The sequence below is a fragment of the Prinia subflava genome, chromosome 5, assembly GCF_021018805.1.
Source record: "Prinia subflava isolate CZ2003 ecotype Zambia chromosome 5, Cam_Psub_1.2, whole genome shotgun sequence".
NCBI lineage: Eukaryota > Metazoa > Chordata > Aves > Passeriformes > Cisticolidae > Prinia > Prinia subflava.
Window position 1 is genome coordinate 60113347 of NC_086251.1, and position 17110 is coordinate 60130456.

Consider the following 17110-nt stretch of genomic DNA (forward strand, 5'->3'; position numbering starts at 1 on the left):
TTTTAAAACCCTAATGCCTTTTCTTCAGGACAAAAACTCGCTCTGGAGTTGCCAAACCTCCCCAGTTTGCCTCTCTGCCCAAAAACAAACACAGTGGGTGCAGCCTGATGCTCATTTCAGGGAGGGGAGAGGTAGAAACCTCACCTGAGTCATCCAAATTCACTTGAAAGAAGAGAGCAGGAACACCTTGAATAATAGCATCCCTTTATTTGCTGACACCATTACAAAAACTGATTACATTAGCAACCAAAAAAAAAAAAAAAAAAGAAAAAAAAGAAAAAAAAAAAAGTGTTTACTTGAGGTTGAAGTCAGAGGCAGCTAATCCCAAAAATGTAATTAAGTATAACAGTGTACAACATCAGTATTAAAATGTCATTTCCCATTGGTGACTTTACCACGTTGGAGTTTTCTGAACAAGTTTTATTGAGCAAAATAAGATAAAAGATTATGTGTTTATTGTCTCTCCAGGAATGTAAAGGTCTAATTATCCAAACAGGTTTGTTTTTAGTATAAAACTAAACTCTGGAGGTGTCTAGAGAGTTGGGTTTGTTCTTTAAATCAGTAGTCTAACAAGGATTAGAAAAGACAAAACTCTGTTCAGTGTTTCTGACGAAGTAGAAAGGGTGAAAACATAAATAAGGCTTTAATTTGGCAAAATATAATACAATGCCTTCTGCTATCCTCAAATGAACGATTCCCCCGTGACTTCACTCTGCAAGAGAAACACAAATCACCAGGTCAGAGGAGGAGCCTCCCATGGGAAAATCCAGCCCCTCTCCTGCCTTTCCGTGCTGTCAGCTCCCCAGCAAGCCCAGGGGAATGAGTCTGGGGGCTGAGCAGAGCAGAGGCAAAGGAGCAGCAGCACCTCCCTCACACCCAGGCACCCCCTACCAGCTCTGCTGTCCCTGTATTACCAAATCAGGAGCATAAAATGCACCTGAATGAGGAATACGACCCCCATCCTCAGCAGAGGAAAGGGAGCCCTGACACTCCTTGTTCTGCTGCCTCCCAGCACGAACAGTTCCCAGTTCAGACCCAAATCTGCATCAGCTTCCTTGAAAAGTTCAATGTCTTGAGCTTACCCAAGCCCCAGCTAACTCTGGGTCACTTTATCAGCACAAGGCTCCAGGTTTCCTGGCTGTGTATGAAAATGAAAGCCCTGTCCACGTGTCTGTACCTGCATGAAGAGCTCATGCCAGGCTGATGCCACTGCTGGCAGCTCACTGAAAGCCCAGGGCTGATTTTATATCCTCCCTCCCAGAGCAATCAGAGCATGGAAGTGCAGACAGTTTGCAAACAAAGAAGAAAAAAAAGGCTCTGGGAGAACCAAACTTGGGGCAGCATGCTGCAGGAAGGAGCAGGGGGTAGAATCACACACAGAGGGACAGGGAGACTCAGGATTAGTCTCAGCTAATTGACATCTGCATCCAGAGGGGAACAAAGCCAGTGCCTGCCAGAAGCTTATGATGATTTGCATGTGGAATTTGGATCAGTGTTAGGATTCTTCACTGAAAGTGCTATCAGGGTCAGGCATTAGAACAGGGCAGTGATGGAATCTCCATCCCTGGATTTAAAAGCTGTGTGGATGTGGCACTGGGGACATGGTCAGTGCTGGCCTTGGCAGTGCTGGGGGACTCACAGTCTTAGAAGGTTTTTCCAGCCTTAATAATTCACTGATTCTGTGATCAGATTCTAAAAAGTCTCATATTCTGACAGGAGAGTTGTTAATTTGAACAAAGTCCTGTCAGAAAAACTCCTTTTCTGACCCAGAGATGGGGCTCCTGAGAGGCACTTTAAGGACCTTTATTCTATTTTCAGTCTCATGAAAAGGGTGAGATGGTACACGTTACAAATCACACCATCACAGTCAGAAGCCAAACTATTTCCTAATTACAATATATTATAAGTGTTTTTTGGCTTATTCGTTTTTGCCACACAATGCTACTAATGCTTCTAAGCTAATAATTAAAAAAAAAACCACGTGGGTCTTGCTACAATACATCTTTTATAGTTCTGTTTCTCCAAAATATCTCGTTTATTTGCAAGGTCATAATTTGAAATTTGTTTCCAGTTCCATTTCTCTCTCAGCAATGTCTCCCCTATCCCATGGCCCTTCTCAGTCAGCACACTTTATCTCAGAGTTTGCACACAGACGCACAAGACTGTGTGAGTTTTCTGCCAATTTTTGAGGATTCTCTACAAACCCATTTCCTACAAAGTCCCAGCCCAACAGGAGTCCCTGTCCACACCCACCTGGCTGTAGTACCCTCATCCCTTGGACAGCATTTGGCTTATGGACACCAGCAGCTTCTTGAGATGCCCCACGTCCTGGCTGAGATTCACCGCCACATTCCGCCTTTTATCGCTCAGTTCCTGGAAGAAGGGGGTAAAAATAAAAAAGGGAATCGTTAAAAACTCATTTACAATCTAATTACCAAGAAAGCCTAGAATTAGATCCTCTGTATAAAATTACAACTTGTGGTGCAGATGGGAACAATTCTGGAGGTGAAAAATCAGAGGGCTATGGGCACATTGAAGGAGAACATGGTTCAAAGTCAAGGAGCCCTTTCCTGCTGCAGGGAATCACCTGCACAGCTCCTTCCCTCCCTGCCTGGGACTCCAGCACTCCCTGCTTCCAGGAGTTGTGCTGGTACCCACAGCAGCCTCACAGGTTATTTCCCCCCCAGCCTGTGGTTTGTAACACAGGTTGGGGTGCACAGGGACCACTCCTGACCCCACAGCTGGAACAGCAAAACTCCTGGGCCACCAGGGACTGGAGTGAGTGAGGATCTGGGGGATGGTGCCCTCAGCAGCACCCAAAACCCAGCCCAGGTCAGCTCCAGCTGTGAAGCAGCACTTGGAACAGCAGCCTGGAGATCCACAGCCTTCCCCACCCACAGCCAGCCCATGGATTCACCCTCTGCTCCAAACCCTGGGGAAATTCCCACTTGCCAGCAGCACCTGGACTTGGATCAGGGCTTCACAAAGCAGTCCAAGCACCAGAAAACACAGAGAAAAGGAAAAATGAAACCTACCATGAGCTAGAAAGTTTCCTGTGCTGAAATGAAAATGCTGAGCTTGTGTTTTGAAACAAAAATAAATGTGGTTTTTTTCTAGGAATTCGACATTTATTAATGTGGAAGTGTCACAGCTGAGGATGGACTCAGCCCCTCCTGCCTCCCTGCCTGTCAGCCTTGCTGGCTAACAGTGCTGTGTAATCCCTGTTTTATTATCTTCATTGATTAACTCCTCTGGAGACGCACAGAGCACTCCACATCTAACACACCCCTTACTGCTCCTTATTCAGCTCAGAGCACAGACATGCAGATCACCTGCAGGAGAGCCTTTCCTTGAAACCTAACAGCTAAAAATAAGTAACTCTGCCATGGTGTGAGCAATGCAGACGTGCCCAGCTCTCCACAGGGACACAGAGGTGTTTCCAGGCACCCAGCATCCGTCAGCCCCACTCTGGTGTTACCCACAGAATGAGACTGATGCATAATGAGGGTGCAAATCTCTCCCCAGAGCTCCAGGGAAATTAGAGGGAGTTCAGAGAAGGCCATTTTCCCTGCTCCCATTCAGCTGGAAATGCAGAATGAGCACTAAATCAAACTCAAGCACCTGCACCATTACAGAAACGACTCCGGGCTCAGACAAGAGAACAAAATCTCCAGCAAAGCTCCTGAGCAACTGGTAAACATTTTTCCACTGTAAAAGAAATCATTGGGATCTGTATTAGGGTAGCCTTAACCTGTTTTACCCTTATTAAAGCAGAAAATCAGGTCTGTCAAGTCTGAGACTTGGCTTAGCAGTCTCATACAGACTGATGGAAGTGGGAAGGCAAAGGCAATTAGCAGCCCAGCAGATGAATTAATCCAGCAGTGACCAGCAGTAAGGCTGCCTGGGCAGCAGCACAGAAGCAGCAGGAGCCAGGCAGGAGCCTCCAGTCCACTCCCAGCCCCTCTCTGGGAACAGCTCCTCCCTCCCTCCCTCATTTACTGCATCTCCCTTCTGGTTTGTGACCTCACTCATCTCAAGCTGTGTTCACTCATGAATTATAGACACATCCCCAATCCTCCCAGGGCCAATCCTGAGCAGATCCCAAAGGATCTGAGCTCAGCACAGTCCTCCTGCAGCTCCTGCTCACCCAGGAGTGCACAGCTCCCTGCACAGCCCCTGCTGAGCCCCAGCCCTGTGCTCCCCACCACTCAGGGGCAAGGGGGGAAATTTAGGTCAGATAGAAAAAATCCTTCCCTGTGAGGGTGGGAAGGCCCTGGCACAGAGAAGCTGTGGCTGTCCCATCCCTGGAAGTGTCCAAGGCCAGGTTGGATGGGCTTGGAGACCCCTGGGATAGTGGGAGGTGTCCCCACCCTCAGCAGGGGATGGAACTGGATGATCCTTAAGGTCCAACCCAAATTTTGGCAGTGTGTGACTTCACTTCTTTGGGACATGAGGGTGAAGAGAGGAAGAGGATGGCAGTGGGGAACCCCTGTGATTTCAGAGCCAGCAGCTGAAGCAGGAGCTGAGCAGTCTGGGCAGATTCCCCTCTGCTGTTTCACACATATGGCATCCCCAGTTTCCAGTGATGGAGTGTTCTGCACTGAGCTTTGGGGGGAAAAGCACATTAGGCTTCACACAAGCCTCAAAATAAGCTCAATGCCTAAGCAAGCTGCTGAATATAAATGACTTCCTTAAAGCACACTAAAAAGCCCCCTTTAGTCATCAGCTGGGCCCAAAAGTGACAAAGCAGCTGATTAGAAACCCCAAATGGTCTATTTTTAAACAGAAAGAGAAGGAGTCTAAAGAAAACACTCTGAGTGTGTTTGAGGGTTTATGCAAGTATCATTTCTCAATTTTGTGGGTTGGTTCCAGCACCCAGAAGGAACAAATATGTTCATTTTTGAGCATGTGTTTTCAGGTCCTTCGTTAAAAAAAAAAAAAAAAAGAGGCACTGTTGCTAGGTGGAAGTGGCTGGAAGACTTTCTTTTTTGATCTGAGAGCTATTTTGAGCTGGGTTTTTAGGCTTCTGGGGAGACAGTTTCCTTTTCTCCCCTCAAAATGAGGGGGAAAAAAAAAGGCAGCAGAAAAGGCTTGGAGAAAAGATAATGTTCTAATTCCAGCCTCTGCCAATGGCTACCTGTCAAGAGTGCTGCTTAGACAATTAATGTATTTTTACTAATGAAAGCTTAATTGCAGGTTTATTAGGACTGTTTTTCCACACTCCTCTTCAGAATAAAGCCATGGATATTCTGGCAGAAACCTGGGCTCCACCATGTGCAGCAAGAGCAGAGCAATGTGAGAGCTGGGAGAGTGTTGTGAGTTCACTCATGAATTTTTGGCCACCACAGGGCACATCTGGTGCCAGCCCAGCTCAGGGGGGCTGCCCAGAGCCACCAAGGGCATGGCTGATGGCATCTCTGTGCCCATGCACCACACGGACAAGGCACAGGGCACAGCAGGGAGAGCTGGGCATTGGCTTGAGGGGGGTTTCTCCAGCTGCTGCAGGGACACAGCACCTGACTGGCACCAGAAGCTCCCCCTGGGAGCACAGGGAGGCTCAGCAGCCCCTCCATCCTCCAGGATTCAGCTCCCAGGGCTGGCACATCTCAGTGCCCCAGCCCAGCTGCATCTCCGGCTCAGACATGGCGAGCCCCGTGCAGGGGTCCCTCAGAGCCACGACTGATTGGCCTGGAAAAGCCATTTTATTCCTGCTAATGACTGCAAAGGCTGCTCTGCAGCTCTCCTCAGAGGACCCCCAGCTTCCTCTTGCAGCTGATGAAGCCACTTAGGTTCAGCACTAAAAGGAGTCGATAGAAATTATCTGTCCTGTCAGCAAGAGCTGCTCCTCCTCCAATGACAGCGGCTCCTTCCACTCTGTCCCTCAGAAGAAAATGGGAAATGAGTTCCACTGACACCACTGAGCTGGGAGAGAATCTCCTTCAGCCTTCCCCTTCCCAGCTGCCTTCTGGAAAGCTATTCCAGGGCTGGGGTGAAAGCTCTTTTACCCAGAGATGGAAAAAGCCCTGACAAAGCCCCAGCCCCAAGCCCCTGTGCTGGCGGTGCCTTTAGGGCAACACTGACTACCAGCTCCACAGCCAGGCGTGCCAACAGCAACCCACAGGCCCAGGGGAGGCACCTGCAAGTGCAAAGCACTGCCCACCCAGTCCCACGACCTAAAAAACTGGAATGCCACTGCTGGAGGACACAGGAACACCAGCAGTCTGCAGTCACCCACCCACAGCACCCAGGGCTGCTCCCTGCTGAAGCTCATCTCAGCAAGGTTTTGCTGCTGGGCCACATCAAGGTCAACACCAATTCCCAGGAGCCAAGACCAGCTGAAATCAAGTCCTGGCTCTTGGCCACAGCTGCAGAGGAGCAGAAGGAACCATTTCTGGCAAGAGAATCTCTGCCTGAGGTGTTACAGGTTGTGCAAGACTGCCTTTCTTTGGCATTACTGATGTCAGCAAGGGCCAACCCAACAGTGTTTTCAGCCCACTTAACAATCAGCAGAGTCACTTTTAGCTTCCCTTTTCCCTTCTTGAAGGGACAAGTCTGGGGATCTCCCCACTCTTGCCCAAACCAAGCCAAAAACCCATGAAAAGCCCAGAATCTCTCCCCTCCCCTCTTGCAAATCTGAGCCACAGGGAGGAGGTCACGATCCAGACAGCAGCAAAATTCCCAGGGAATCCTGGACATCCTGGCAAGCTGTAGCACTGGAATCTCCATAAAGCCCCCATCACCCCCAGCAGCAAACATCCTGTTCCTTTGCTGGACCTCACTTCCCAAAGCTGCCACTTTGCTGAGGTGTGTGTGGCTCCAAGCAGGGGCTGCAGGAAACACTCACCGAGTCTGTGCAAACGTCGCTGTTCTCAATAACATTGGCATCCCCAAAAACCTTCCCAATCTCTCTCTCCAGAGCTGCTAAAGACTCCTGGGCCTGTCAGGGAAAGACGTTATTAAAAAAAAAAAGAAAGGAAGACACAGGGAAGGCACAACAATTAGCAAACCCCCATCTCCCTGAGAGCACCACAGACACAGGGAATCTCTGTTCAGGAGGAAATCTGTTTTATGCCACATTTGCTCCAGGGACCAGCCCATTTGCCAAGACTGACATGTCTCCTCACAAGCAGCATGTTGCATGTCAGCCTGTCTGCATCTGAGAGCAATCCTACAGGGAAGCTTTAATAGTCTCACATCAAGTTATCAGGTAAAAATCGTGCAGTAAATGTCACAAGAGCAGGAGTGCAGGTCTCCAAAATGCTAACCCCAGCTCTGTATTTATGTAGAATACACCATGAGCCACAGGCATCAGCATAGCTGGCTTTGTATGTCAACAGCCAACAGAGAAATGTCCAGAGAAAAATGTTTTAAATTCTTTATTATAGCAGGTTTCCTTTAGCTTCTCACCTCCTCCAGTGCTTTTGTGATCATCTATCCCTGTCCATGCTCCCCCAACAGCATTTCCCCTCCAATCCTGGAAGAACTCAGCCTAATCTGCTTATGGTGCTGAAGGAACAAGGTGTTGCAGAGTCTGGAGCCAGAGCTCAGGCACTCCACAGGCCATTCCTGTCTCCATTTAGCAATTCTCCCATGACAGCTTTGTTTCTGCAGTGACAAACAGCACTGAGACCTCTCATGCTTCAAGATTTTCCACTCCAACCCATCCTGTAAGAGCAGTCATTGAGGAAAAGCAAAGTAAACCCACCTGTTTGTCCCACCACACTTGCACAGATCTAACTTTGGGGATTTGCAGTCTCCTGGCTTACAGTGGATGTCACCACGTGCAAAAGGGCAGGTGCTTTGTAAACCTGCTTGCAGCCTCTGCCATTTGAAACTGGATTAAAAAGCCTCAAGCTGCAGTGTGGGTGGAGGGCTGTGGGATGGGCTTTTTGTTAGGCTGGGGTTTCTTTTAAATAAAGAATTATTTGTCAGCCCCAAATCACCACTTGTTCCTATTGGCATAAAATTATCACGATCAGGGGAGTCTTTCAAGAAGGATGATTAAACAAACAGAGCTTTTAGTGGCAGATTTATCATTTCTGCAGACATTCAGGTAAAGCTCTTACAGCCCCAGACAGTGGAGCAAGACACCCCACACCAGGCAAGCAGTTCCTTCAAATCATCATTTCCAGCACTGCAAAACTAAAGACACTGAGGGGTTTTGCTAACATTTATATTTGCAACTGCTAAGGGTCTCTGCTTACCTTGGGCAAGTCACCAGCTACCTTTTCTCTCTCGTTTTGATCCAGTTTGAGTTTTGATAGTGTTTCGTTTAGCTGCGTTTTCAGCTGCAAAACAGTAACAAAGCAAATCAGCATCCCTCACACACAGAGCTCTCATCTGCCTGTCCCAGGGATTAACCCAGTGCACATGGACTGCAAAGGGAGGAAGATTTGCTAGCAATTACTGCACACACTGGATTAGTTGACATGTATGATGAGGTTTACTAGGACAGCCAAGGGAGAGAGACTCCATCTGTAAAGACCAAGGTAAAGAATGGAAACTACAGAAGACAAAAACGTGGCTGGCATTGGCTTCCTTACGAGTGGTTTCAACTTTGCAACTCCATTCCAGGGGGAGCATCACCCTTATCACAGGAGCCAGCCCAGACTCCAACTTAATTCACAGCAAATATGCAAAAATTAAGATTGTCATCTTCCTAGAGCAGGCTAAACAGTCTCTCTACTGCTGAATAAACTAAAAAGCTCTACTTGTCATCTTAATGAAGCACCACTTACTACAACTATGTTGACTTAACAGTCTGTTAATGGCACATCAAGGCATGAATCACTGACAGGGGGATATTAAGTTGTCGATTGTATTTAAATCCAATCCAAAAAAGTGAAACTGTTTCAGTCAAGAGGGATGAATACTTCGTACTGGCTGCAGTCAGTACTTAAACTGCAGCCTTCCAAAAGATACACAGTTTTTTAAAGGATATTTTGATTGCTCTTCAACACAGCACACAGAACCAGCCACAGCACTTGAGGCCTGAGCCTCAAACAGAAGTGCTAACAAGGAGCTCGAGTGCCAATTTTGTTGGATTTGTGCCTCTGAAGTGTGCTGTGCTAATGTTCACTGTTCCTGCTGTCAATCTTCCTGGAAGCCAGCAGGAGGATTAAAGGAGGGAACAAGGGGCTACTCAGAGCCCTGAATTCTCACAGACTCCAAACCTACACACTTTATTTGTCTCACCCTTGGAAGGCTTTCCCCTTTGCAGCACCTGGCCTGGGGAATGCTGGGCTTACACATTTTGGGGAAGCTCCTCTGCAGTTTCAGCTTCTCCTCACTTACCTTTTAAAGGATTCTGAAATCCCATCATTTCTATTCCTCAGCCTCCAAAAGCCACACTCAGGACAGCATTCCTGAGCCAGCTGCGTGGAGGTGTTTGTTTAACACATCCTCCCCCTCCCACCAGCACAGCACCATCACACTGCACTCAAGCTGCCCTGGCTCAGCTTTTTAAGCTCTTGTTGTGCACAGACATAATAAATTGTTGCCTCAAAGACGTTGGTGTTTACTGATTAACTCCAAGATATGCATTCAATTCCCTCAGAATGAGAGGCTTTGCTTGCTGAGGCTAGGGTGCTGTTAACTTGAGCAGATTGTTACTGTCGTGGTGGTGTTTTTTCTAAATCAACTATTTTAACCCAGTTTCATCAGTGGCAGTAGCCAGGCTGTGCCATCATCCCACAGACATGGTGACAGAGACAACCCTCCCCAATTCTGGCCCAAAAGCAGGAAAGCACTGGCCAAACACAAGCAGAGGAAGGCTCTGACTGCTCCCGCAGCCTTAAAACACAGGTCACCGAAACAAGTGAGAAGGGAAAGGGCTCAAAATGGAAAACCATGCATCCTTAGGTCTATGCTGTTAATCCAGGTCCTTCTTGAGAGAGCTGCTGGAGGAGCATTATTGGCTGGAAGCATTTCCAGCCAAACACGCTGGAACACATGCAAGCACCAGGCCAGCACAGCCATTCATCCACAGCAGGGTGTCAGCAGCTGAATGCCTGAATGCTCTGAATTCATCTCACTTTGGGTCTGGCCAATTCCTGTTCATACAGAGCAGGCTCTGCACAGGCAGAGCACGGACAGCACTGCTGCATCCTCAAAAACCTTTGGGAAAAAAAACCAAACCCCACCAGAGAATAATCCTCCAGTTAAACCACTGAGAGCACCACTTTTGCTGCTCCAAGGACATTACATTTGCTGCTGCATATGCCTACACTGCAAATCTTCTCAAGAAGTTTCAGGAATGAAAGCCTTACAGACTTTGGGAAAAAAGTCTTAAGAACCAGACATGCTATTGTTAGGAGCAGAGAAAAGAGACAAATTGTAAAAGTCAGACTACATAAATGATTTCAATGGACAAAAATATCAAGCTGAAGAGGTTAGCAGAACAGACAGGATTTGAAATAAGTCTCCGCTTCGTACGAATGCTGGGAGCCTCGTTTATGCCCAACGGAGAACAAGCTTCTTACCAAATTTAACTCTTCATTCTGTCTTACTGCTTCAGAATATGAATCATCAAGTTTTTTCTGCAATTCAGTCAAGAGATCTTTGAGCTGAAATGAAGTTTAGAGTTTTAGGATTTGTCTCCTTAGGACGCCCGTTCCCTTCTGCTCAGTTATTAGTGTGCTGCTCTACTCTAAGGTCACAAACATACAAACTCCTCAGCCACAGGGGCTAAGCACTAGGTTAGTTTGCCAGCCAACTGCTAACCAAAAGGGAACAACAAAAAAGTACAGCTTGGACAATTATGTTTACCTCTCTGACTTCTGAAACATAAGTAGATCGTTCTATTTCTGCCTTTTCTAGTTCACTTTCCAAATGTTCTCTCTCTTTTTTAAGCTAGAAACAGAAAAACAGAATTAAAACAGATGTTTTCAGTGCTTTCTTGCAGTTATCATTTGCTTGATTTATAATTGGCTGTAAATTTCTGTCAAATAGTCCATGACGTTCAGAGAGCATTTCAAACCCAGTGATTGCACAGTGCAGATTTAAACATCAAAAATAAGATAAAAAGAGAAAGAATCAAGCCCATGATTGTCAACAAGCAGAGAACTGCTCAGTCTCACAAGAAAGAGCCCCAGTGGGTGAGTACAGAAGTAAAAACCAGGAACAACTTTCCAGCTTCTCTGCCTTTTAAAAACACTGCCCCAAAAAGGCTCAGCTCAAACCACAGCACAGGCTGTGCCACTGGCAGGAGAGGAGTTCAGATTTACAGCACGAGCCTAAATTGTGTTTGAACAACATAAAGCTTCAAGGACAAGAAGTGAAAACCACCTGCACGTACAGTTTCAACTTCTTTGTTCTCCTCCTTTAACCTCTCCACCTCGTGCTGCAAAGACGTGACCACGGAACGCATCTGCAGTTTGGGGGAAAAATAAAGATATTTGGTTGGGTTGCTCTAAGACAAACTCTGCATAAATACACAAGATTGTAGAAACCATCTAAGAATGTTAAGGATGAAATCAGAGTGGTTGAATAGAGTAAGATGTTGACTCACATAATTCAATATACTGAGTCTACACCATTCCTACCTATTCCGAGCCCAAGTTCTTTGACATATTTAGAGCCCACATGCCTGGAAGATTTGGAATATAAGCACTAATCCAGTTGTCCATTAGCCATGGTAAGGAACATATCCTTCCCAGACTGGGAACAGCCATCATCCACATACCCAAACCCAACATTTTCAGCCTTATTTGGGGCTGTGTAAGTGCAGCAGATGGCAGCACATCTATAGTTCCAGATCTGACAGCCTTTATAAGCCCCTCAAACAAGATGTTTATAAATCATCTGTTTGCTGCCAGGCTCACACAGTGGCACTCAAATTTACCAGGCACAGATACTTTAGAAATTACTTTTCAAAAAAGCAGTTTGACCTACTTGAATTCTAGATTAGAAAAGAAACATAAAAGCTTTTTTCTTCCCACTTTTGCTAGCAACAGAGCCTTCCTAAAAGGAAAGCTTTGCAGGCAATTTCAAGTGTAATTAGTTGACCATAATGGATTGAGCAGTATTTTAACAGCTTTCAGAAAATGGTTATGATTCTATGATGCTTCAGTTTTAGTACAAGGAGTGCATATCTGCTGACAAATATACTTGGAAAAAACCCTATGTGCTGAATAAAAACAGAGTCCAAGTTACCAGGATCAGAAAAATATCTATTCCTGGGCACATTACTGGGACACTTGTACATTCAATCTTTGGCTTCCTATCCCATCAGCATTAATATTATTATTTATTATTTGTCTGCTTTCTGCAGCGGATTCCCCATCCCTGGAATTGTCCAAGGCCAGGCTGGATGGGGTTTGGAGCAACCTGGGATAATGGAAGGAGTCTCTGCCATGGCAGGGGTTGGAATTGGATGAGCTTTAAGGTCCTTCCAACCCAAACCACAGTGATTCTGTGATTGTGATACAGATTTATCATAATGTCAAAGACTTTATACCTGTGCTGCTCATTTTTCTTGCTTCTGTAAAAATGGCAACAGAAACAGTGACACAAATCAAAAGATATGAAAAAATTCTCCATTTTCAATCTCTTTAGTGGAAATACATTCCTTCAAAAATGAAAAGTTCACATGGAGCTAAGTATCAGAGCACCAAAATATCATTGATATGAGGAATCATTCCTGTTAGACTTGTTGCAGGCTTCACCTTTTTCATCCCCTGGTCATACACACATCAAACCAGGCAGCCAGGGCTGTTCCACACCTGCCTTCACAGAGCTCAGACACCCTCTGTGACTTCAAGCACAACCTGCCTGGCTGCTGAGGAAAAAAAAACCAACTTCAGAAATACCTGTTTAAGTTCCTTCTGTGATTCTTCAACTTTTATCTTCCATTTGCTTTCTTCCTCTTCCACACTCCTCTGTAGCCTTTGTAAAATCCCCTCCTAGGAAGAGAGAGGGATTTGAAAGCTCACAGCAGAAGAAAGGCAGCTGGAACATCACAGAGGTGACCAGGCATCCCACTTACTGTCTCTGCCAGAACAGATTTGTATTTCTCACACTCCAGCTGCAGCAGGATGTGCATTTCCTCAGCCTCCTTCAGCTTCTGCTCCATAGCCTGGCAAAGGACGAAAGGCACCACAAGAGTCACATCCCAGTGGATGGATTTCAGTTTTATTCATCTTATTTCAACAAGCTGGTATCACTGCTGGACAGGTCTGTCTTCCCAACCCATGAAAAGACAACAGCAAGTGCAGTGTTCACCTGCAGCTCTCAATGCCCAGTCAGAAACTTGAGTTACTGAAAAATCCTGTTACTTAAAAAAGGAGAATGGGGATTTTCAATTTCATGAACTCACAGTTCCACAAGGTACTGATCAAAGATGCAAATACATTTCTCCAAGTATCTAAACAGCAGGCTGCCCAGAGAGGCTGTGGCTGACTCATCTCTGCAAGTGTTAAAGCCAGGCTGGATGAGGCTTGGAATAACCTGGTCTAGTGAGTGGCATCCCTGGCCAAGGCAGGGGGGTGGAACTGGATGATCTTTAACCCAAAACCACTCTAGAATTAACATAAAACAATTCTCTTGTGTCTTGTCTGAGAACCTGAACACAGCACAATTTTTAAGGTTTATACTGGACAAACACATTCTGCCACACACCAGCTGTCCATCTTTTGTGCCTACCTTGACATCTTCAGATCCTGAAGCCTCTCTTATGTATTCTTTAGCCATTTTTTCAAACCCACATATCCATTCGCTGTGGCTCTGTTGAGAAATCACTCAGTTAAGGCTGAGAACGACCTCAGAACTCTCCTCAGGACATTTGCAGGGTCTCTGTGCCCCCAGTCCCTGGAGCTCACACACAGCCCCGTGGTTGTTGTTCAGCCAGTGCCACACACGGCTGGCAGCACCCCAGGAGCACGAGGTGGTGACACACACACAGCTCAGGGGGGCCTGGATGAGCTGAAACACAGCTGGGTGACACAGGACTCCCTGCACGTCACATAAGCATTTGAAGATTCAAAGGAACCTTTCCCAAAATCCCTGAGCACTTCAAGCAGATGCTGTGTAATTCTAAGAAGGTTGTTTTATAACCTTACAGAAAGTCTTTTTAAAGACTGGTTTTGCTTTAGCACATTTGGGGACTATTTTAAATGTGAATATTCAAAACCTCTAGAGGTTATAAATGAAATGTACCCATTTTTCCAGACTCACTTGATGTTATTCAGCCCATCTGAACCCCATGAACCCAAGGGCATTTTCCCTGCAAACCACTGAAAGCCACCAGAAATATAAAATTAGAAATCAGTGCTCGGGAACAAAATAAAAATCCCCTATATTGTATGAACTGTCACTGAGGCACTGCAGCTCCTCTGGAGAGGTTGGGAATTTATAGATCCCCATCATGCCAGACAGTGAGCAAACACAGCAGGCATTATCCACCCCTGAAAATTTACTATCTCAGTGAGACACAAGATAACACCAACAGGTAAATCAGATGCTGGGGCATAAAAACCACAAGATAATAACTTTTATTTTGCTCTTCTAGAAGCAACTCGTCTGCAGCTTTGCTTTCCTGTGCAAGTACAGGAATCACCAGCAAGAGACACTCTCATCCCACTACAAAAACCCTGGGACAGAGAATTTGTGAGGAAACATCCCAGGACTGCCCAGACAGCAGCACCAGAGCTCCCAGACTGCTCGCAGGAGGTGAGGAGGAGCCACTTCTCTGCTTCTCTTACCATGTTGGAAGGGAGAGAGACTTTGGGGAAGAGCTTCTGCAGGAGCTGGCGCGTCTCCACCTCGGCAGCTTCCAAATGCTGCTGCTTCTCCTAAAGCAAGAGGAGGGCACAGGTGAGATTGGGCACCAGGCTCACCCACCTGGCAACAGCCTCTCCTCTGCCTACAGCAGCTTACTTAACCCAGGAACTCTTTTTCTAAGTGAGAAAGGCACTGTAGTCCCTAAAATTGCCAGTAAATTGCTTCAGTAATGGACACTGAATTGCTTCAGAATTTGGCCTTTGAGTTTGCTCTTGCTTCAGCTTTTATTTTCTGAAGTTCTCCTCCAATCTAGCCTGTTTGTACAGAAATTACACCACTGTTCACTTGTCCACAACACAAACTGCACTGTGCTGAGCAACTGCATCCACAGATCACACCGAACTGCCACTCAGATTAGCTCAAAATCAAATAGTTTGGTCAATCAACTATTTCTATTTTTTTTTTTTAAATCCGTACTTTTAAAATAACTTTAGGTGTGAAAAAAATCACCGTAAGGTAATGCCATCATATCCAAATCAGAGAATTAAAATCAAAAGGAAACTTTGTGTTAATGCACATTTGAACCAGGCCAAGAAAGTAAGACTTTTAAACATAACTTTTAAATACTTAGGAGGAAGCCACTTACATCCTCTTTTCCCAACCCTGGATGCAATGGGAGATAATTATTAGAGCTGTGTGATGATTTCCAGGTTTTTTTTTGTTAGTGCTCTGCAAATATAAATCCCCAGAGCCACAGGCACCACAGAGCTGTCCTTCCACATATTTAACATTAAAAGCAGAGTAGCCACGTGCTTGCTGTGCTCATGGCAGACTGGGTTAGTTTAGCCATACAACACACTCAGGCTCCCATTTAAAGGCAGAAAGCCTGAAGCACTGCACAGAAGGGCAGCTTTCAGCCAAAATCCTTCACTGCTGTTTGGGATTGTTCTTCCCTTTGACATCAGTGGTGCTGCCTGGCTGCTCTGAGCTCCTCTGCTGCAAGGGATGGGTGGCGTGAGCAGATTCAGAGAGAGACAGACAGGAGACATCAGGTGGTGAGGCTGTGCTAAGTGCTTTGGTTGGCAGTGATTTGGGAGCACCATGAAGGGGTAAAAGGCTGTTTTTGCTGAAGTTTTCCAGCTGCAAGAGAAAGCAGGCAAGGGTTAGCACACAGCCAGAGCAGGGCCAGGCTCCTCCCTGCAGAGCGGGGACACAGACACAGCCCCAGAGCAGAGCTCCTCTGCTCCTGCCTGCCTGACTGGTGTTCCTACACTTAGCTGGGTGCTTTGGGGTTTTTTTGAGTTCTGCACAGTGGTAATGAACACTGAATCAGGCCCACAGCCAACACAAGCTACTTTCAGGGCAATTCACACAACATTGGTCCAATAGCCCCTGTCGAGCTTCAGGTGCCTTCAAGGACAAAATTCAAAGCCATGGTCACACCATTTTTCTAAGAAGCTCCCAGATTTCTTAATAATGATTTAGTTCTGGTTCTTCCCAGGTCCAACAGATTTGTTCAAGCACAGCCAAAGCCCAGTAGAAGAAAGCAGGTTGCTCACCAGCACAGCTTTTAATCTGGAGCTCCCCACAAACCAGAAACAATTCACGACAGCTCTAACAATTATGCAAACAGAAATCAAAAGTCAGCATGCCCACAAACTAACCATTAAAAAAGAAAAACAAACAACCTAAAGACAACAGGAAGAAGCAGAGGTGAAAGTATATGAATGATCACTCAGAAGAGATTATACTTAAACTGCAGTAAAAGTTCAATGTCTCCATTTCACTTAAAAAACCAGCTGCAGATCTGCTTCTAGCTTAACGCATCATTTCTAGCAGTCAACATTACAACCTTGGCAGTCTTGTTCACTTTGTCCTGCAGCAATTTTTCAGTTGATGCCAATGCTTCCATTGCTTCCCAGTTTTTCTCCCGAAGGTCCTAATCATTTTTAGAAAGAATGATTTCAGTTCAGCCAATACTCAAACTGTTTTCGCTTTTACTTCAGAGAAATATTTCGCATTACATTCCACCACTTGCATTCAAATGCTGGTTACTGCAAGGTGATTTTGCTGGGGAGTATGACATACACTAGCAAAAACAAGTGTGATGTTCAAAGAGTGTGAATGAAAAGTAGGGGGGAAAAAAAAGCCAATTTCTGCCCATCCTGCCCCCGTGTCCAAAAGTGATGCAAGAGTTACTGCAGAGCCTTGTCACTACGGCGACCCCACACTTTGACTGCACTTGTAAGAGGAAAGAGGGAAGTTTTCAAAAGTAGTGAGGAACACAGACACCAAACCACAGATTACACAACAGAGTGTTAGGAATGTTGCAGTGCAGAGCCCAGGAGAATGGAGGTGCACATTTACCCTGATCCTGCAGGCAGCCCCCAGC

The 17110-nt window shown here is 46.1% G+C and overlaps 1 protein-coding gene across 9 annotated transcripts in view; it reads right to left on the bottom strand.

Annotated features, from left to right (window-relative positions):
* Window positions 1-399: 399 nt before the first annotated feature.
* The window catches only part of KTN1 (kinectin 1), a 74891-nt gene continuing 58180 nt past the window's right edge, over window positions 400-17110 (bottom strand). For 4 of the 9 annotated variants that reach the window (XM_063399632.1, XM_063399633.1, XM_063399630.1 and 1 more), the window contains 12 exons: window positions 16571-16657; window positions 14700-14789; window positions 13642-13722; window positions 12986-13075; window positions 12810-12902; window positions 11297-11368; window positions 10768-10851; window positions 10482-10565; window positions 8205-8288; window positions 6845-6937; window positions 2254-2373; window positions 400-712 (listed from right to left, as the gene is read on the bottom strand). In XM_063399632.1, coding sequence (XP_063255702.1) covers window positions 2269-2373; window positions 6845-6937; window positions 8205-8288; window positions 10482-10565; window positions 10768-10851; window positions 11297-11368; window positions 12810-12902; window positions 12986-13075; window positions 13642-13722; window positions 14700-14789; window positions 16571-16657 — 963 coding nt within the window. In that variant the 3' untranslated portion in view covers window positions 400-712; window positions 2254-2268. The remainder of the gene's footprint in view (window positions 713-2253; window positions 2374-6844; window positions 6938-8204; window positions 8289-10481; window positions 10566-10767; window positions 10852-11296; window positions 11369-12809; window positions 12903-12985; window positions 13076-13641; window positions 13723-14699; window positions 14790-16570; window positions 16658-17110) is intronic. The other 5 variants (XM_063399639.1, XM_063399634.1, XM_063399635.1 and 2 more) reach the window with 4 other exon arrangements.